Source organism: Episyrphus balteatus, chromosome 1 (assembly GCF_945859705.1).
Source record: "Episyrphus balteatus chromosome 1, idEpiBalt1.1, whole genome shotgun sequence".
Taxonomy (NCBI): domain Eukaryota; kingdom Metazoa; phylum Arthropoda; class Insecta; order Diptera; family Syrphidae; genus Episyrphus; species Episyrphus balteatus.
In genome coordinates this window covers 18,119,595-18,141,723 of record NC_079134.1, presented here as the reverse complement: position 1 = coordinate 18,141,723, position 22,129 = coordinate 18,119,595, and the positions used below count along the sequence as shown (strand labels likewise).

At 29.4% G+C, this 22,129-nt stretch overlaps 2 protein-coding genes across 4 annotated transcripts in view; one reads left to right on the top strand and one right to left on the bottom strand.

Moving 5' to 3' along the window:
• Positions 1–22,129, bottom strand: part of LOC129905608 (uncharacterized) — an 89,722-nt gene that overhangs the window by 19,357 nt on the left and 48,236 nt on the right. The window lies entirely within an intron of this gene.
• Positions 7,564–12,225, top strand: LOC129905610 (uncharacterized). 3 transcript variants are annotated; one of them, XM_055981137.1, is made up of 4 exons: positions 7,564–9,316; positions 9,424–9,582; positions 9,806–9,977; positions 11,348–12,225. In XM_055981137.1, exons 1-3 carry the CDS (start codon positions 9,217–9,219, stop codon positions 9,934–9,936), a joined length of 390 nt encoding a protein of 129 aa, XP_055837112.1. In that variant the 5' UTR covers positions 7,564–9,216; the 3' UTR covers positions 9,937–9,977; positions 11,348–12,225. The 3 variants fall into 3 exon arrangements, with proteins under 3 accessions (XP_055837112.1, XP_055837113.1, XP_055837111.1); XM_055981138.1 differs by lacking the exon at positions 11,348–12,225 and having other exon boundaries at positions 7,564–8,979; positions 9,087–9,316; positions 9,806–10,724; XM_055981136.1 differs by lacking the exon at positions 11,348–12,225 and having other exon boundaries at positions 9,806–10,724.

Here is a 22,129-nt window from a genome sequence, read left to right as displayed (position 1 = left end):
CCATTTTGAGTTTGCGAATATGGCGGGCGAGTGTGATTGATGATTCTCGCTATGTTTGTGATGTCTTCAAGGATTTTTCTTGCTTTTATTTTTTGTGGTTGTTTGTTTTGCAGAACGCAATCCGTTTGAATTGGAAATCATATTTTGATGACGGGAAATTAAACTGATTGATGAATATTATTTGTTATTTTCATATTTCAAATAAATGAAAGAGGATTATTTTATGTGGTGACAAAGATTGGTGGGATGAGATCGTTAAAATAACACAACTCCTTTCAATTACTTTGATTGAGTTTTTAGATGAAAAAATTTACAGTTTCAACAAGAATTTCGATGGAAAATGGATTTAATTAATTTTTCTAAGAAAGATAATCAGTTTTATCAAGATAAAAAGCAAGTAAAGATTCCAATGAGCAATCAGTTTCGTTGACATTTTTTTCGTAAAAATGAAATTGTTATTAGAAGACAAAATAGCAAAAGCACATGAATATAATTTTTTGCTTTCAAAAATGTACAAAAGAGCAGAGACTCAAGTAGCATAAAGGTCTAAAATAAACCAAAATATTTGGAGTATTTTTTGCATACAAAATACACCGTTTTCTCGCATATAGGTAATAAACACCGGTGGTTAAAAAATTATACCGATTTTCGGTATATAAATAAATAGCACGATCTGATTTTTGGTGAAAAACTATTTCTTTGAGTTTGAAAAGTACACATTAAACCTATGCGTAAAATTCAATATTAAAATTATTCTGATTTAAAATTTGTACCCAAGTTTATTTTTTCGACCTCAAACAGTTTTATGAATTAAAACTTGAACCATTTCCTATGAAATAAATGAAAATGAATTTTTATTCACTTCCATAATAAGGCCGTACACTCAGAGAATTAAATTTTTTTTTTTCGTTTGCGGCTAAAGAATATCTTTTGCATCAAAAGAAAATCGTTTGCTGCAATGTTAATACATTAGCCGCAATAGTTAAGAGTTCACAGCAATTGTATTACATTCGACCCAAATAATAATTCCATAGCAGCAAACGTTATGCAAAACAACCCATTCGTTTGGAGGTCAATTTTCGTGTGTTCATTGCGGGAAAGAAAATACGTCCTACATCTAAACTCTTTGTTGTTTACTAGTAAATATTAATGTTTGCAACAAACGAATGAAGTCTTTGCGAAGCACCTTTCTAGAATGTTGTTTGTTTCAAAGAACTTTACTTTTGGTGCAAATATAGAATTCATTTACTACAAATGAATAAAAAAATCTTGATCGTTTGTTTCATGGAATAAGAAAATTATTTTTCCGCAAGCGAATTATCAGTTTGTAGCAAACGAATGAATACTTTTCGAAGAACATTTTCAGAATGTTGTTTGTTTCAAAGAACTTTCCATTTGGGGTAAATATTCAATTCATTTACTACAAACGAATACAAAAATCTTGATCATTTGTTTCATGGAATAAGAAAATTATTTTTCCGCAAGCGAATTATCAGTTTGTAGCAAACGAATGAATACTTTTCGAAGAACATTTTCAGAATGTTGTTTGTTTCAAAGAACTTTACATTTGGAGTAAATATTCAATTCATTTACTACAAACGAATACAAAAATCTTGATCGTTTGTTTCATGGAATAAGAAAATTATTTTCCCGCAAGCGAATCATCAGTTTGTAGCAAACGAATGAATACTTTTCGAACAACATTTCCAGAATGTTGTTTGTTTCAAAGAACTTTACATTTGGGGTAAATATTCAATTCATTTACTACAAACGAATATAAAAATCTTGAACGTTTTTTTTATGGAATAAGAAAATTATTTTCCCGCAAGCGAATCATCAGTTTGTAGCAAACGAATGAATACTTTTCGAACAACATTTTCAGAATGTTGTTTCTTTCAAAGAACTTTACATTTGGGGTAAATATTCAATTCATTTACTACAAACGAATACAAAAATCTTGAACGTTTTTTTCAAGAAATAAGAAAATTATTTTTCCGCAAGCGAATCATCAGTTTGTAGCAAACGAATGAATACTTTTCGAACAACATTTCCAGAATGTTGTTTGTTTCAAAGAACTTTACATTTGGAGTAAATATTCAATTCATTTACTACAAACGAATACAAAAATCTTGAACGTTTTTTTCAAGAAATAAGAAAATTATTTTTCCGCAAGCGAATCATCAGTTTGTAGCAAACGAATGAATACTTTTCGAACAACATTTCCAGAATGTTGTTTGTTTCAAAGAACTTTACATTTGGAGTAAATATTCAATTCATTTACTACAAACGAATACAAAAATCTTGAACGTTTTTTTCAAGAAATAAGAAAATTATTTTCCCGCAAGCGAATCATCAGTTTGTAGCAAACGAATGAATACTTTTCGAAGAACATTTTCAGAATGTTGTTTCTTTCAAAGAACTTTACATTTGGGGTAAATATTCAATTCATTTACTACAAACGAATACAAAAATCTTGAACGTTTTTTTCAAGAAATAAGAAAATTATTTTTCCGCAAGCGAATCATCAGTTTGTAGCAAACGAATGAATACTTTTCGAACAACATTTCCAGAATGTTGTTTGTTTCAAAGAACTTTACATTTGGAGTAAATATTCAATTCATTTACTACAAACGAATACAAAAATCTTGAACGTTTTTTTCAAGAAATAAGAAAATTATTTTTCCGCAAGCGAATCATCAGTTTGTAGCAAACGAATGAATACTTTTCGAACAACATTTCCAGAATGTTGTTTGTTTCAAAGAACTTTACATTTGGAGTAAATATTCAATTCATTTACTACAAACGAATACAAAAATCTTGAACGTTTTTTTCAAGAAATAAGAAAATTATTTTCCCGCAAGCGAATCATCAGTTTGTAGCAAACGAATGAATACTTTTCGAACAACATTTTCAGAATGTTGTTTCTTTCAAAGAACTTTACATTTGGGGTAAATATTCAATTCATTTACTACAAACGAATACAAAAATCTTGAACGTTTTTTTCAAGAAATAAGAAAATTATTTTTCCGCAAGCGAATCATCAGTTTGTAGCAAACGAATGAATACTTTTCGAACAACATTTCCAGAATGTTGTTTGTTTCAAAGAACTTTACATTTGGAGTAAATATTCAATTCATTTACTACAAACGAATACAAAAATCTTGAACGTTTTTTTCAAGAAATAAGAAAATTATTTTTCCGCAAGCGAATCATCAGTTTGTAGCAAACGAATGAATACTTTTCGAACAACATTTCCAGAATGTTGTTTGTTTCAAAGAACTTTACATTTGGAGTAAATATTCAATTCATTTACTACAAACGAATACAAAAATCTTGAACGTTTTTTTCAAGAAATAAGAAAATTATTTTCCCGCAAGCGAATCATCAGTTTGTAGCAAACGAATGAATACTTTTCGAACAACATTTTCAGAATGTTGTTTCTTTCAAAGAACTTTACATTTGGGGTAAATATTCAATTCATTTACTACAAACGAATACAAAAATCTTGATCGTTTTTTTTATGGAATAAGAAAATTATTTTTCCGCAAGCGAATCATCAGTTTGTAGCAAACGAATGAATACTTTTCGAAGAACATTTTCAGAATGTTGTTTGTTTCAAAGAACTTTCCATTTGGGGTAAATATTCAATTCATTTACTACAAACGAATACAAAAATCTTGATCGTTTTTTTCAAGAAATAAGAAAATTATTTTTCCGCAAGCGAATCATCAGTTTGTAGCAAACGAATGAATACTTTTCGAAGAACATTTTCAGAATGTTGTTTGTTTCAAAGAACTTTACATTTGGGGTAAATATTCAATTCATTTACTACAAACGAATACAAAAATCTTGATCGTTTTTTTTATGGAATAAGAAAATTATTTTTCCGCAAGCGAATCATCAGTTTGTAGCAAACGAATGAATACTTTTCGAACAACATTTCCAGAATGTTGTTTCTTTCAAAGAACTTTACATTTGGGGTAAATATTCAATTCATTTACTACAAACGAATACAAAAATCTTGAACGTTTGTTTCATGGAATAAGAAAATTATTTTTCCGCAAGCGAATCATCAGTTTGTAGCAAACGAATGAATACTTTTCGAACAACATTTCCAGAATGTTGTTTCTTTCAAAGAACTTTACATTTGGAGTAAATATTCAATTCATTTACTACAAACGAATACAAAAATCTTGATCGTTTTTTTTATGGAATAAGAAAATTATTTTTCCGCAAGCGAATCATCAGTTTGTAGCAAACGAATGTTGTTTGTTGTTGTTTGTTTCAAAGAACTTTCCATTTGGGGTAAATATTCAATTCATTTACTACAAACGAATACAAAAATCTTGATCGTTTTTTTTATGGAATAAGAAAATTATTTTTCCGCAAGCGAATCATCAGTTTGTAGCAAACGAATGAATATTTTTCGAACAACATTTCCAGAATGTTGTTTCTTTCAATATACATTTCATTTACTACAAATGAATATAAAAATCTTAATCGTTATTTTCATGGAATAAGAAATAATTATTTTTATGCAAACGAATGAATGGTTGCGGGAAACATTTCTTCTATTTAATATTTAATAATTCATTCCATGTTTGTGAACAAAAATGTCTCCCTTTGTTGGTTTTCTACAGAAGAAATTCGATAGCAGCAATATAATTTATTGTTATTTTCAACTGAAGTTGTTTAAGCCCAACTTAACTTTTCAATTGAAAACAATTTTACGCATGTCTATCTTGTTTCACTTTAATATTTGTGCATATATGTATATAAACAGCCAAACATTGTAATAAACTTTTATTTGTTTTAATACAAATTAATTAAATTTTCTACTTATTTTGTAATCCTGGATAAAAATTAAGAAAGTAAACATAATGGAGGTAGGTATATGAAACATATTTAGATGAGCGAGAACTAATTCAAAGCCATACTCACACACATATGTACGTTACAGTTAAACCTCCACCAGAGAAAACAACAAAAGCAAAAAAAAATTGCATATGCGAGGCCATGCGCTTACTGATGAAATATGATACATTTTTGCTCAAACGTATATTTCTTATGCAGCTCCACACCAAACAGCCAAACATTGGAATAACTTTTATTTGCTTAAATAAAAATCAATCAAATTTTCTACTAATTTTGTAATCTTGGTTATTAACCTATTCCAATAATAAAAATTAAGAAAGTTAACATAATGAAGGTAGGTATATGAAACATATTTAGATGAGCGAGAACTAATTCAAAGCAATTGTTTGTTGTCTGACGTCTAAGTAGCCATACTCACACACATATGTACGTTACGGTTAAACCTCCACCAGAGAAAACAACGAAAGCAAAAAAAAAATTGCATATGCGATGCGATGCGCTGACTGAAGAAATTGTTTTTGGAGGGAAAACCTGCTTTTCGAATTGAAGCATTTTATCCAATTCAATATTAGGGTTACCCACCTTAAGAGGAATGTATTATGTATAGGTATTATGATTTTATAAAATTAGACCCGAATATTTTTGTTCCAAGAAAGTGTAATAAATTGCGTTTGTTTTAAAGAATAATATGCAAGTTGATATTTAAGTTTATATGTAGATTCAAAAATAGGCCTACGATTGTGATGTAAAGTGCATACATATGAACTGTAAGGTAGGTAGTCTTAGAATCATAGAAAATTCTCATGTACATTTGTATAATATAAGCCGTGTCTTTTCTACAGCACATTAGTTACAAACTTCACACGTATTTGTTTTTGCAATAATAATTAAAAAAAAATAGTATATACTGAGTTGAAGGAAAAACGGGCTTTAGTATGTAAATAAAGAGGAAGAAATTTCTATAAATTCATAATAATTTTGGTTTCTTTTGACTTATACAAAAATCAGATCAGTTAAAAAGTATGGTAAGGTAACACTACCAATTTAACACGAACAAACAGGAATGCTCAGTGCGTTGAGATGCATTCATGGGAATCAATTCAGTGTTGCCCCCAATTGGTTAAGAGTGTAGAATGGTGGACTTGAAACTTCATCACTATGCCAGTTATATGGTCTTTACTGGGTTATATAGAAAAACAAACTTGTTGGTATTATTTATTTAATTCCAATATATTTTCAAGTTTAAATATTATCCATAACACGTAAAGTGGTTTACTGTTTGTTTTCCTTGAAAGTGTACAAAAACTCATTATCTATCCTAGTAACAGAAATACTTTTTGTTTAGGTAAAAAATTATTGGAAAGAATATATTATCGCTTTATGAAGACACATTGCATAATGTTCTGCAACTCTCGCGTCGAAATAATTTGTCGAGAAACATTTTAAATCGAAATGAAATTCATATAGCTAAGAAATGACATTTGTTTTTCCACAATTTGTCACGATGCGAGAGTTGCAGAACGTAGGCACTGAGTATTCATATACCTAGTATAATTGTTTTAAACAACCTTTAAGAGTAGAAAATGAGTTCGGGATTGTAAGATAAATAATTTTTAGTAAATACTTTACCATTTTACATAGCAAAAATAAATTAATTTGTTTGTTCAGGGGGCAACACTGAACAAATTTAAGCGCCAGACAGTATTATCTTGCGCATGTGCGATGCGCTGCAGACAGTATTATCTTGCGCATGCGCGATGCGATGCATCGCGTTGAATTTCACATTTTCTTAAACAAAAAAGGTAAGTTCGCACTAGCTAGTTTTCATATTTTCATAAATGGAAGACAATATTGTGTGAATTCTTTAAGAATCCATTTGAATATGATTTGTTTTTGTTTCTTTATCTAAATAACTGACTAGAATTATGTTCTTTTATAAAAGGAAACAATTCAAAGAATCTGCAATATCTTTTTTTTTTGTATTAAAGGGACACTATAAATAAATAAATAAAAGTATCTCTACCAAACGTAGAACTACGGTGGTGGGGTCTTATTTCTTTTTTTTCTATTTCGATCCATACCTCCTATTAGTAATTTTCTTAACATTGGTGAAAATTTTATAACTTACCTATATGTATGAAAGAACACAAAAAATACGCAAAAATGGAAAACACTTTGTGCCCAGCATGCTGACTCTTTCTCTCACATAATCTCAAAGGGGAATTATTTTTTTAAAGGAGAAACAAAAATGCTGCCTGGCAGAGTGGAGATGTTTGATAAAAAAAATAAAATCTATCAAATAAGTAAAAATGAAGAAAATTCTCTCAGAGTAATAAAAACTTCTTACAGAGTTAACAAACGTCTTATATCACTTTGTAGCTAGATTTGAACTAAAATGTCTTCTTGCTGTCAAAATAAAATTTTTTACAAAAAACGCGACAAGATAAAATCACGTTTTTCGAATGACGCTCAGGAAAAAACTAACAACAAGTTGAAGACTTTTTTCCTCAACGGCATAGGCAAAGTGCGATTATATCGCGTGCGTTTTTTGTTGTGGGACAGCCTTTACCCGTTGCACCCAAGATATAGTTACAGAGAAAAATCGCTAAGTCAGCGTTTACATTCAACGATTTTTCCAGTGGCGATTTTTTTTTGTTGTAATCACTTTAGATTTCGTTCCACTGCAAAACTCTTTCCTTCTTCTTTTCTCAAAATAACAAAAATAAACAAAAATCGTCACTGGAAACATCGTTGAATGTAAACGCTGACTTACATCCTACCCTAATTATCATTTCTTTGAATTGTCTCAGTTTTTGTACGTTTTCGTTATAAAAAATTTAATTAAAACGCAAACATTCTTTACAAAAATTTTCACATTGAATTTTTGCACTCTCCATTGTTATTTTCCTTTTAATCAACGGTGTTTTTCAACACGACAAGAAAGCGTTTTTCTTATGACGCTTTCTTGTCTTGTCGCTTTGAGGTCGGTGTGGGTAAGCCTTTAGGGCTAGACACTTAAGAATTTTAACGCGAGATTTTTTCGATATTGTGAGGTTCACAGATTTAACCCGCGACTCATTTTTATACCTAGACGTTTCATGCGAGACGTTTTTCGATTTACATAATAGTAAAAGAATAAGAAATATCGAAAAGATGAAAAAACAAATTGGCCTTGTCAGTCGCGGGTAAAATCAGTGCGACTCACAATATCGAAAAAAGTCTCGCGTTAAGTATTTAGTGTAAAAGAGAATATATAATGTTAGGTCTGTTTAAGTACTAAACAAACAACAAATTTCAGCCCACAGTAAAAGCAGAATATCTACTCAAACAGAAAATCTACCTCCAAAAGACAGCGGGTAATAATAAATATCCTGAGAAAAATTGTTTCATGTGTAGACGGGGTGTAATGCAAAAAAACCGCGTTTTATTTGATCACATTGAAAGCGTTGCTTTGCGTTGCATTTATGTTCGCTATATCAGTGTTACCTCTGTTAAGAAAAAAGTGTTAAAATCAAACAGAAACTTAACATTCGTGGAAATAATGAATTATTGAATCCAAGTAATTGTTTAAGTGACAAAATGTTGCTAAGTAAACGGTATTTAAAAAAAAAAAAAACAAATCATTTCGATAAAACATGTTCGTAAGTATAATGTTTGTTCGAAGTCCACTTTAAATTATAGATATAACTTCATTGGCCACTTTTTGCAAAAAGTGCAAAAGTAAAAATATTTTTCTCTTACTAGCTCCACCCACCGTTTTTTCGCGTGCAAAAAGTGCATAAATTGCTTTAAAACTTAAAATGAAAGGTTTTCAACACATTTTTTAAGTTTTAATAAGTTTCATTAAAATAAATATACATATATTAATTCCAAAGGTATATTTTAAGAAAAGTTTCATTACATTTTAAAAATTTCTACACGGCAACACTTTTTTTCAAACTCATCGGTCATCGCATCAATTCTATCGCACATGCGCAGTAAGTGTGTGTGTCGAACGAAAACGGTAAAATTGTTGCGTTGAGTTTTCAGTCTGGCTGGTTCTTGGATAAAGTAAGGAAGCAAAAGCAAGTTAGTTCGTGTTGGATACATTTTGATATAAAGGTGGTGAGTACCTATTTTATTATTTAAAGTTTGCATAGTTATTATTTGTGTTTTTATGATCAATATAAGCATAATTACTGTCTAAAAACATAATTTTCTTATGATTACAGCCAAAGATCAATTTTAAATCGAAGTCCACATTAAATTAAATATATATTAATTCCAAAGGCTGGCTCTGGGATAAATTAAGGAAGCAAAAGCAAATAACTTTGTATTGGATACATTTTGATTGTTGAGAAAATGATTCTTTTCATTACTGCTGTATATAAAGGGTTATCATCAATAATAAAAGTCCAAGGACAATCTAGTTTATTAACATACTTAGAGTTGGCCAAAGCTGGTGAGTACCTATTTGTTTATTCAAAGTTTGCATAGTTATTACTTGTGTTTTTATGATCAATATAAGCATAATTATTGTCTAAAAACATAAATTTCGTATGATTATAGTCAAAGATCAATTTAAAATCATCGGAAATATTAAATTTTACGATGCAAAAGCTAACGTTTTTATTTGTGATGAGGACGTAGTTGAGTATGCAATCCAGTTTAAATCTTCTCCAAGCTGGACCTTAGGAGTGCTAGACGATGGCGTTCTTGAAATTCCAGGTAAACATTTAGCCAGTTCATGTGAAATTAGTATTTTTTAAAGTCGCTCATACACATCACATTTGTGCCCGCACCGGTCTCATGAAAAAAAAAAGATTGATTTTATTACCTACCTCCGGTGAGCGCTTTTGTGTGATGTGTATGGGCTACTTAAATCTTAACAACCCATTTAAATCAGTTTTTATTATGAATTAAAATCAATTTCTTTTTTTCAAATGATCAGGTTCCCAAGGAAGTTCCCTATCAATACGTGACAGTGATACTACTGTAGCAAATTCATCTTCTATAAGTGACATTAGTGTAACACCATCGCCACCACCGAAACATCCTTCAGAAATAATACTTCAAGAATAAGTGACGTGCAAGAATACGTTATAACTAAAATCAATGCTCAGGTAAAAACATTGAAATAACTAACTGAATTTTTCATTTTACAAAATATATAGGGGCCCTTCTATGTAACTCTGTTCCACTTTCGGATCTGCTAAGAATCTACTTTCGATTTAACTTTTTGTCTGACTACATAAAGTATCTGAATCTTGCGAATAGATAATATTAAAAAATTTTACATCACTAAATTTATTCAATTTTCGTTTTCTACGGAATCACGGAGATACCATTTTACAAATTTGAACACTTATTGTAGAATCGAATTACATAGTTGGGCCCCCGGACATAAATACTTTAAAAATATTCTTTTTTATTAAAATACATTCCAGTCCCACTACTTAAATTCTTTAAAATTATACTTTTTATTAAAATACATCCCGCCATACGTTTTTTAAAGAGTTAAAATTCTGTTCAGTAATAAATTTAATTCAGTCTGTCTAATTTTTTATTAAAATACATCCCAAATACAAGTCAAAATTTAAATTTAATTATACTTTACATATCGTCGGTTGACAACCAAAACTCATTATCTGCAATGTAATTTGTATGCAGTTAACGAGTTTTGGTTGTCAACCAACGATATATTCTTTTGCATTTATCTTTACCTTTTTGCGCTCTCTTATTTTTGTGACTAAAACAGTACCTAATATCACTTTGACTTAGGTGCATTTAACATACATATAATAAATATTTAATGTGTAAATATTAAAATTAAATGATAGTTTGTTACTAACTTGTTGAAATGGTGTATTGAGCTGTTGCAAGAATTTTAAAATTTTATAATTTAAGTAGCGGTTTACATATCTGATAATAGTCGTATGAACTAATGTATTTTATATTTTTTTTGTGTAGTAACTAAAGAAAATTATTCAGAATTTATCCGAGCAACTCTAATTTCGATAATTTTTTTTTTAATATTGGTTTTCCAAAATAATTCAAGTTTTATGGATTTAAAAGTGCCGCTCTTGGCATTACAGTTTATTAAAATCATGGGGTACTTGAAATTTAAGAAAAACAATATTTCAAAACAAAATTTAAGCTTTTTATATAAAAAAAAATACCATTTCAAGTTCATGTTCTATTTTTTTATTTTGTGAAAAAAAGTAAAGTAAAGTAAACTCTTATAAAGTCGCTCATAAATAAAAAAAAAAAAGTTCTTCGAATATGAGTAGGTACTATATGGCAAGTTTATTATAATAAGAATGCGAACTCAAAACTAACAATTACTCGTAAGATAAAAAGTTTTCAATTTGTTTATTTGTAACTTTTATTATATTCATGTAATTAACAGACAATAAGTTTTGTTGATCTGATCTGTTCTGTTTTTATTATTAATTAAAATCAATTTCTTTTTTTTTTTTTTTCAAATGGTCAGGTTCCCAAGGAAGTTCCCTATTAATACGTGACAGTGATACGAGTGCAGAAAATTAAAGACTCTTAAGGAACCCGGCATCGAGAATATACAAATAATTCCTAAAAATATAACATCCTCCAGTAACAATACAACTCCTCAAGAAGAAACATCCTTCAGAAATAATACTTCAAGAATAAGTGACGTGCAAGAATACGTTATAACTAAAATCAATGCTCAGGTAAAAACATTGAAATAACTAACTGAATTTTTCATTTTACAAAATATATAGGGGCCCTTCTATGTAACTCTGTTCTACTTTCGGATCTGTTTAGAAGCTACTTTCGATTTAAATTTTTATCCAAACTACATAATGTATCTGAATCTTGCGAATACATTATAAAAATAAAAATTTGAACACTTATTGTAGAATCGAATTACATAGTTGGGCCCCCGGACATAAATACTTTAAAAATATTCTTTTTTATTAAAATACATTCCAATCCCACTACTTAAATTCTATATTAAAATTCAATAAATTAATTATTTCGCTTGTCTATGTTTTGAACTGTTAACTTTAAGTAAATTTTGTTAAGCTTGTAAATTAATACATATATATTTATTGTTTAAATAAAAAAAGAGATACAAATGAAATTTTATCTATATTTTTGAATGGAAAATGCGTAAATCTGAGAATTAGAATTTTGGAGTTATTTTGAAACTGTTGTACGTTTGTGTCACACTATTATCGCGTTTGGGAACATCGAATCTGCTTTTTGGGGTAGACAAAATACACGTTCACAGAAAACGTATTGCGTAAAAAAATCCAAAACTAAACAAATCAAACACCAATTTTCTGAAATACAAATGTATTAATCGTTTGTTAAAGCAATAAGTTTATTTGCCACAGTTAATTTATTGCTTTAACAAACGATCAATACATTTGTATTTCAGAAAATTGGTTTTTGATTTGTTTTAGTTTTGGATTTTTTTACGCAATACGTTTTCTATAAACGTGTATTTTGTCTACCCCAAAAAGCAGAATCGATGTTCCCAAACGCGAAGGTAGTGTGCCACAAACGTATACCCCACAAACGAACAAAATCATTTGATTCAAATGAGTTATTTGTTTGAATCAAACGAAATATATGGTCCCTTCAATTGCTCCTGTCCTGTGCCACAATCGCAAGATACGATTGCAACAAACGTAAGTATAAGGAAAACGAATTGTAGTTCCCTCCAAATGCTATTGTTCTTTGCTACAATCGCAAAGATACGATTGCAACAAACGTGAAATGGTTGTTTGCATCAAACGAACTGCATTTTAATGCTCTTTTTCTTTGCCACAATCGCAAAGATACGATTGCAACAAACGTGAAATGGTCGTTTGCATCAAACGAACTGAATTTTAATGCTCTTTTTCTTTGCCACAATCGCAAAGATACGATTGCAACAAACGTGAAATGGTTGTTTGCATCAAACGAACTGCATTTAAATGTTATTTTTCTTTGCCACAATCGCAAAGATACGATTGCAACAAACGTGAAATGGTTGTTTGCATCAAACGAACTGCTTTTTAATGCTCTTTTTCTTTGCCACAATCGCAAAGATACGATTGCAACAAACGTGAAATGGTTGTTTGCATCAAACGAACTGCATTTGAATGTTATTTTTCTTTGCCACAATCCCAAAGATACGATTGCAACAAACGTGAAATGGTTGTTAACCCAAAGATTATAAGAATTTGATGCAAACGAAGTCGAAAATATCTACAGCAAACGAAAAAGTCGATTGGGCAATTTTTCCGTTTGCGGCAAACGATTTGTTCTCTGAGTGTAAGAAAACAATGCATAAATACGAATTTGAGTGCCTAATTTAAAAACGAAGTACTGATTTTTACTTGCTCTATAGGGCAAGTATTGGTTTCGTGTGGAAAAAAAAATTTGAGGTTTTAATCAAAACCAACATTACGATGATGGAGAATTCCAAAAAAGTGGGTCTCGAAATTCCGTCCGTGCGTCTGTGCGGTACCTAGATGATTTTTATAGAATTCTGAAAGTTGGTTTTTTTTGTTTTTTTTTTTATATCTCGCTGAGAAAGTGTACCTCAAATACAAATTTTTCAATTCAAACCAAATAACTCGAAAACGGCTCTAACGATTTTGTTTAAACTTTGCAGACGCAATATTCGAAGCAATTCCAATAAAACTTCATTTTTAGATTTTCTCAAAAAAGTCAAAAAAGTGTTTACCTACCTCCCATAAAAATTTTTCAAATTATACCAAATAACTCGAAAACGGCTCTAACGATTTTGATTAAAATCTGCAGACGTAATATTCAAAGCAATTGCAATAAAACTGCATTTTTTAGTTTATCTATAAAAAGTAAAAAAAAGTGTACCTCCCATACAAATTTTTCAAATTGTACCAAATAACTCGAAAACGGCTCTAACGATTTTAATTAAAATTTGCAGACGTTGTATTTAAATCAATAACAATAAAACTGCATTTTTAGTTTTTTCAAAAAAAGTCAAATAAAAAATATTTTTTTTTTTCATTTTACAAAATTTTGCCCTAAATGTCGGCGCTTCCCCAACATCAACAAAATTTCTTTAAAGTTACCTATATAGAGGCTGCTCTTAAAATCTACAAGTAAACTAACATAAAAGTATTTTAAACTACAAGAGCAAGTACGTGCGACCCCAGTCGTGCATTTTATATATCCTACCCCGTCTAAAAACCGGGCGGTTTTTTTTGTTTTTGTTTTTATATTTATTTTTTTAGAAGCGGTCTCTTAAGAACGAAACAAAAAAATTAAGAATGCGCGATAATTTAGTCGATACAATAGTAAACTAATTAATCGCTGTCTTTATTTTTAAAATGGCATCCAGTCGAATGTCATTTTTTTTTCTGAAAAATATGGAGTCTCCCACTTATGTAGTTTGGTGAATTTTACTTCTCCAAGGTGTACTTAATACACCAAAGTATAGTGTACAAAATATACCATTTTGGTTGCTTTCACAATCGAATCATTTTATGCACCATTAAAAACAACTGAAATCGGTGCATATTTTGCACAGAATTTTAAAAGAAATGTTGAAATTTTGTACCGAAAAGACAATGGTATAATTCTTACAACACTTTTTTTTACAAATACACCATTTTTTTTTTTTTTAATTTGCTCAATTTTACATTAAAATTTATGAATTTACATCAATTTAAACACCAATGTGCTACTTGAGGAACTCCATAGCTAACGTATAAGTTCAACGTTTTGCCATTTTAAAGTTATAGTCAGAAATGATAACAAAAAAAAAATCATGTGTGCAATTCACACGTTGTTGAAGTGAAACCTTAAAAAATCATTTTTCTTGCAAAAAAAAAATAAAATAGAAAAAATCTACCTATTTTTATTCTATCACCTTCAAATCCATGTTTTTTATATGACAACCTATATAAATTTATATCATCTGAAAGCTTGTTGTCTTAGCTCAAAATATATATATCGATCAAGTCTATGAGACATCTACAAAAAGAGCTAGAATTTTTTAAACTCGATGAAATTTCATCCAAAAAGCAAAAAAAAAACATTTATTTTTATGTTCTCATACTATTAAATCAATTTTTTTGTTTGACAACCTATACAAAATTTTATACCATGTGAAAGCTTATTGTTTCACCTTGTATAATGATGTATAAATCTTATTTCAAAGATGTCTACAAGAGAAGTTAGAATTTTTTAAAGTCAACCATGTCGAATTTCCAGACTGAGATTACGGTACTTCCTACACTGGTAGATGGTCATCGCCAACAGATCTCCACAGGTGTTTTGAGGTATTTTTAAATTTTTTTTCAATTTAAGATTGTGTAACTTGTAGAGCACGTAACGTTATGAGTGATATATAAAAAAAAAGGTTATGTTATCAGCATGCGTATTAAAGTTAAACAAATTTGTATGTGCACTAGATCAAAAGATATAACGTGTGTTGGAAAAGAACATCTTTTTACTGTTATCTCCGAATTTTGAATATGAAATTAACTGAAATTTTGTACAATTATAATTTATTTAATTACCTATCTACAGTACAAATTTCATTCATCTATCTATTAAAACAAAAAAGTTATAACAAGTTGAAGCCGTGTCGCGTTTTCGTTTCATCTTGTTTCAAATCACTACGATACTAAAGAAGTTTTCACTTCAAAAATAATACTCAACGATCACTGGGGCGTATGTGTAACATTTTTTTTTTTTAAACAAGTTCTTTTTTGTTTATACAAATTATGTTGCTTTGCTAAATAATTGATGAAATTATTAAACTTTTTTGACATTTTGTGAACTTGTCAATCGGTCAGTCAAAATTTTACTAGATCATGGAGATGGGAGATTTTGTGGTTTGATTTATAAAAAAAAAACTGAACTTTGTTTTATGATAATAATTGCGTGCTCACATGTTCATTATAGCATTTCTACTAGGGTCAATGATGAATTGCTATATAAAAAAATCAAATATGATTGTATTTTGTTGTTAAAGGTAAAAGTTCTATAATCAAATCCGTTTTTTTTAAGTGAAAACTTCTTTAGTATCGTAGTGATTTGAAACAAGATGAAACGAAAACGCGACACGACTTCAACTTGTTATGACTTTTTTTTTGTACTGTAGATAGGTAATTAAATAAATTATAATTGTACAAAATTTTAATTAATTTAATATTCAAAATTCGGAGATAACAGTAAAAAGATGTTCTTTTCCAACAGACGTTATATCTTTTGATCTAGTGCACATACAAATTTGATTTAACTTTAATACGCATGCTGATAACATAACCTTTTTTTTTGATATCACACATAACGGTAAAAAATACCTCAAAACACCTGTGGAGATCTGTTGGCGTACCGTTATCTCAGTCTGGAAATTCGACATGGTTGACTTTAAAAAATTCTAACTTCTCTTGTAGACATCTTTGAAATAAGATTTATACATCATTATACAAGGTGAAACAATAACCTTTCACATGGTATAAAATTTTTTATAGGTTGTCAAACTAAAAAATTGATTTAATAGCATGAGAACATAAAAATAAATGTTTTTTTTTTTTGCTTTTTGGATGAAATTTCATCGAGTTTAAAAAATTCTAGCTCTTTTTGTAGATGTCACATAGACTTGATTGATATATATATTTTGAGCTAAGACAATAAAGTTTCAGATGGTGTAAAATTTATATAGGTTGTCATATAAAAAACATGGATTTGAAGGTGATAGAATAAAAATAGGTAGATTTTTTTTACATTTTACACTTAGTTTTTAAAGGTCTGTATTTTCGAAAACTGTTAATGTTTTCCAATGTCTTGTTTTGTATTTGATTTTTTGACTATTCAAGATAATACTAATAGTAAATTTTTTTGTTTTACAACACTACAGCATTTAAAAAAATAATGTTTTCTAAAAAAAGTCATTTTGTCAAAAGTGCCCCGGGACCCGGGCACATTTGACTTAAAAAGGGGTACATTTGACAATGGTGGATTAAACCCCGCATCGTGTGCATAATATTTTTAAAACTATCAGCGGATCTTGCTCGTCTATTGTTTGTTTAGTTGGAAAAAAAATGTTTGGTTTTAAACAATCTACTAAACAATATGACGAAAAAAATAAATCAAAACATTTTTTTCTAAAACGAGGAAGAAAAAACAAAAAACCATAAAAAATTTCAAAAAATCTCTCAATTTAAATCTTAATCAAAATTAATCGATGTCGATTTATTTTTAAATAATTTTGTAAATATATAATTCCCCAAAATCAACGTAAAACTGTGCCCACATTGCAAAAGTCAAAGGTGCCCCTAAGGAGCCTCATAACTGTTTTTCTTTTTTTTCAATAACTAATACTATTTTTTTACAAAACTGGTTTTAATTTACTTAACTTTAAGCATAGTGCTATCAAAATATTGATTCAAAATTAAAAAAACTTTTTTATAAGGTTCAGAAATCGCTTACATACCGGTGGTCAAAAATTAGATCAGAAATACAACAAACACAAAAACACGTGGTACTCCGCGAAAAGTTAATGAAAGACTGTGAGATTTCGCAAAATTTCTTTAAATCAAACTAAGATTATAAATATCTAAAAGCCTAATTTTCCACTACCATGATTTTGTCCCTTAAACCTTGATTATAAAAAAGGTTAAATATGTAGAACCATGTGTCATATCATATTCAATTAAGATTCATATGTCAGTTAAGTGCTTTTCCACACTTTCTCAATTAATAAGAAAAAACTTCAACCAGAGAAGTGTTGTACTTAAATGTCGCGTGTAAAATAAATATTAAAAAAAACTTCATAATCTTTCTAAGCAATTCAAAAGAATTTCCCTCCATAAGTGAGAGAACATTTAAAATTATGATATATTGTGTACTTTACGAAAACACCTAAAACGGTTTATGTTCACATTTTGGATTTTCAGCCAAAACGAACATTTTTATGAACCACTTTTTCCTTCCTAATAAAACCCACAACCACAAGTGGTGAAAGATGTTAATGACATGCTATATAAACTTAAATGATTTTTCTTTTCAAAATAACAAAAAAAAAAAAAAACCAAGAAAAGAAAACGACACATTAAAAAAACGAAAAAAAAAAAAACTTTTAAACCTAAATGGAAGTTTTTCCGCATACAGACACTCTCTTACCGCACCGCTATATTATATATTAAGCAAAGTGGAAAAACTCTCATAACTTATATTATTAAATGTGAAGAGAGCTGAGCAATCATCAAGTCACTCATCAGATTCCACACGGAACCCGCGCTCATTAAGTTAATTAAAAATTAACGTCATCGTGAATGAAAAACTGACTTGGTTTTGGTTTTCACCCATCACCAACATCAAAAAGTTTCTCTCCCAACCTTCCCCCGAATCCCCCACTCCAAGTTCAAAACTACTCAATCTTTTAGTGCCACTCGGTAAGTGGGTAAGAAACTTTAGTATTTGGGGTAGAAAAACTTCTATTATACCTGGAAATGAAGATTTTTTTTTTCTATAGAGCTTACTCCTATAGCACTCCTATAATGGTAACGCGTGTGTATATGTACTTTTTTTGTATTCCCTTATAATCCCTCTCACGTTCCACCTAATAACCATAATTTTTCAAAATTGTTTGAAAAACAAAGTAAGGCACTAAAAAGTCATTCCACCGAGTGGTTGAGGTAGAAATTGAGAAAAATGTATAGACGTTACCTATCCTTTGGATCCTCGTATATGGCGATGGCAATTAAAAGTCCTTGTATTTTCTCCTTGAAATTGGTATAGAAAGTAGAGGTATATATGCACCAACTAACAATATAACGGTAAGAGCTCTATACTCTCTTGTATGGTCACCCAGCAGCGTGTATATTAAAGAAGCTGGCTGTTGAATCTTATTTTGCAAATATCCAAAATGTCCCTGCATACATTAGAGAGCTTTTGTAAGGAATAAATTAGGCTTAGCATCCAGGATGTTGTTATCCTTGCAAAATATAAGAAGAACACCAAACTGCAGGCTATGCAAAATTCTGCAAAGGGTGGCCTTACGCAGAGCACAAAAATAATCTTTGTTATTGCATAAATCCCCAAAACCCAAACCCTATACAGAATATAACAACAGCCCAAGCTGATGATGGTATGATGATGATGATGATGATGGTGTCTATGGTCCTTGCGTTTACCGTCATCTTCTTCATAGGCACTATAGCTATTCAGAGAGAGAGAGAGTATTATACTTTATGTTGACTCCAGGCGGTTTCTCTAATATTTTTCTATTTTGTGCCTGCGAAATGAATGAATTCTCTCCAACAAATGGCAAGATCATCTCGAACATACGTTCCTTTCTCGTCCTTTCGTTCGTCCTTCGTTTTGTTGTTATAATGGGCATATTCTTGAGAATAGATATTGCAGGACGCAAATTATCAAAATGGGTCCACTCTCCTACGAAGTAAACCAGCAGCCAGCTCGTTTGCCATATTCGCACTTTTGTGCACACAGAATGCGTGTGCCTTCGTCCCTTATGAACACATACCTATAGTTTGGTCTTATAAGGCACACACAATAAGCTTTCATTTTATACCAAACTCACTGTGTGTGTCCTTATATGTATATCTAATATTCTTCGCCTGGTTCTAGGTGGCTCTTACTTTATGCCACTAAAGCAAATGAAAACAATAACAGCTTTCAGCCACATATCCTAAAAGTACCAGAGAGAAGTCGGTATCGTATGAGTATACGAGAGGCGGATAGGCCTGGCCTTAGACAGGCCTCCTATGGTCTGGCCCAGCTTGATACAAAATGCTGCGTCATCGTAAAAAGGACTCCTGCATACAAATTGCCAATTCTAACGCTCAGAGGCGTTATAGCTTAGTATGGTTTTTGGATTTCTGATGTTTTGTATATACCTACCTATTTCTCTACTTCGTTTTGTCTACGGTACCATACCGTATCGTACAATGAGGTATGTGGACATTTTGTGGTAATGAATTTTTCGAGTATTATATTTATGTGTGTTTGTGTGTGGATGTGTGTGGTGCTATAAGTGTTTATGGGAGATTTATTTGTGCTTTCTTATTTTTTTTTTCTTTTTTTTTGACATAAAAGGCCGAATGAACAAAATTGAAATGACTTTTACAAAAACATTCCAGAGGGAGAAATATAATCGTAGGTATCTAGACATTGTGACAATTTGTGTAGAGTAAAATTTCTTTGAAAATTATTTAAATGAATGTGTCGGAAACAGTTGTACTTTATACCGCAATCAGATGGCTCTTTGTTCTAATAGAATAACAGTTATTTATTTATATATAATTGTTCAAGGTATTGAGAATGTTTTCGATTCCTATTAAGATCTTTTAACAAAAAATTAGAATTATTATAAGTTGGGCAATCAATATCTTGTTCAGAAGAAATTGACCTTTGCTATTTGCAACTATAAAAAAGTCATGTCTCTCAAGTTAGCAGAGCAAGGTCAGCAGAACATATGTTTTGTTATTGGATCTTTTAGTGCTAATTAAGTGCCCCAAAATTAAATTAAGTACTCCACTAATAAAAAAAAATAATATTTGGTATAATATTTAGGTGCTAATAATTAAGTGCTCTAAGAATCTAAAAAAAATTTCCAAAAAAATTTTTTTTTGTTGTGATTTTAGAAAAAAATTTTTTATTATTTCAAACTGTCTTAAATTAATTAAGTGCTTAACTAATTTCAGCTAAGTACCCCATTTTCCGAAGAATTTTCCGGGATTTTCCATAAAAAAAAAATGAAGCACCTAATTCAAGTTAGTCGAACATTCAATTATTTAAGTCGAATTTTCTCGAAAAAAGTGGAATTTTTTGAAAAAATCCAAATTCAAGTTAGCAGAACACGAATTTGTAGGAAAATGAAAATATTTTTTTTTTAATGAAAAATCTCGGAAAAGTCTTCGGAAAGTGGGGTACTTAGGTAATTCAAATTAGTTGAGCACTTAATTATTCCATTCGAATTTTGTCGAAAAAAATTAAATTTCTTGAGAAAATCGAAATTCAAGCTAGCAGAACATAAATTTGTATGGAAAATGAAAATATTTTTTTTTATGGAAAATCAAGGAAAATTCTTCGGAAAATGGGGTACTTAACTTAAATTAGTTAAGCACTTAACTATTTAAGACAGTTTGAAAAAAAATTTTTTTTCGAAAATCACAAAAACAAAATTATTTTTGGAAATTTTTTTTTTTTTTTACCAAAGATAGGGTTTGGTATAATATACCAAACCCTATTTTTCTACTAGCAGTTTAGGGCACTTTCTTGTAATTGCTAACTTGAGAGACATAAAAAGGTCACCAAGGTATTTATGAGTATTTTTATTTTCTAGAATAACTTTTTAGCGAGAAACGGTAAAAGTTGTTGTTTTTTTTACCGTTTTTTTTTTATTTTTTTTTTTTTTAGTTAAATAAAAATATAAATTTATTGGAAAGAAAGACAAATGCAAAATTTTAATTATTTTCATATAGGTACCTACACATTTCTGAGATACGGTATAAAGGTTGTCTTTTTTTAATACGCAAAATCTTTTCACATAGGTTTACAAATAGGATTTAACTTTATGAAGAAAATATAACCTTTAATTTAGTATAACATTTTCATAGCAATGTAACAATATGATTTTCTCAAAAATGGCTCTAACGATATTCATTAAAAAATAAATTGCACGACTGGTGTCGCACGTACTTGCTCTTATGGTAAAAGTTACTCTAATGTTAAAGTTTTTCATTGAACAAAATAAGGGAAAATTTAAAATTTGATATTTTCACGGAATTTCGTTAGTGGTGCAAAAAAAAATAAAATCTGTTTTTATAAATAATTAAATGCCGTTTTAAATGATCTTTTACAAAAAACTAAATATGCCATTTTATTTCTAGTATAAAAAGAAATTTTTAGAAAAAAATTTTCGAAAATCGTTAGAGCCGTTTTTTTAAAAAAATAATTTTTTATATATAAAAATTGTCTAACATTTTTCAAAAAAAAAGTTGATATGCAATTTTGAATAAATAATTAATTTACACATAAAAACAAAATTTCAAATTTTTTCAAAAAAATTTTTCAAAAAAAAAATTTCAAATATTTTTTAAAAATCCAAAAATGTGTTTTTTGAAAAAATAAAATTTTTTTTAAATAATGATTGTTTAAACGTTTCTGTATTAAAAATTTGGTTGAAATCTGTTTTGTCGTTTTTGAGAAATTCATAAATCCAAAAAACCGTTCTATGGCAGGTACCGTTAATAACGGTACAAAAAATATTTTTTTTATTATT

Bases quoted from the DNA above. Each gene is read 5' to 3' on its own strand.
- LOC129905610 (XM_055981137.1), top strand. From the start codon at position 9,217: ATGATTCTTTTCATTACTGCTGTATATAAAGGGTTATCATCAATAATA. The intron at 9,317-9,423 runs GTGAGTACCTAT...GTATGATTATAG, and splicing joins CTTAGAGTTGGCCAAAGCTG to TCAAAGATCAATTTAAAATC. The intron at 9,583-9,805 runs GTAAACATTTAG...TCAAATGATCAG, and splicing joins TGGCGTTCTTGAAATTCCAG to GTTCCCAAGGAAGTTCCCTA.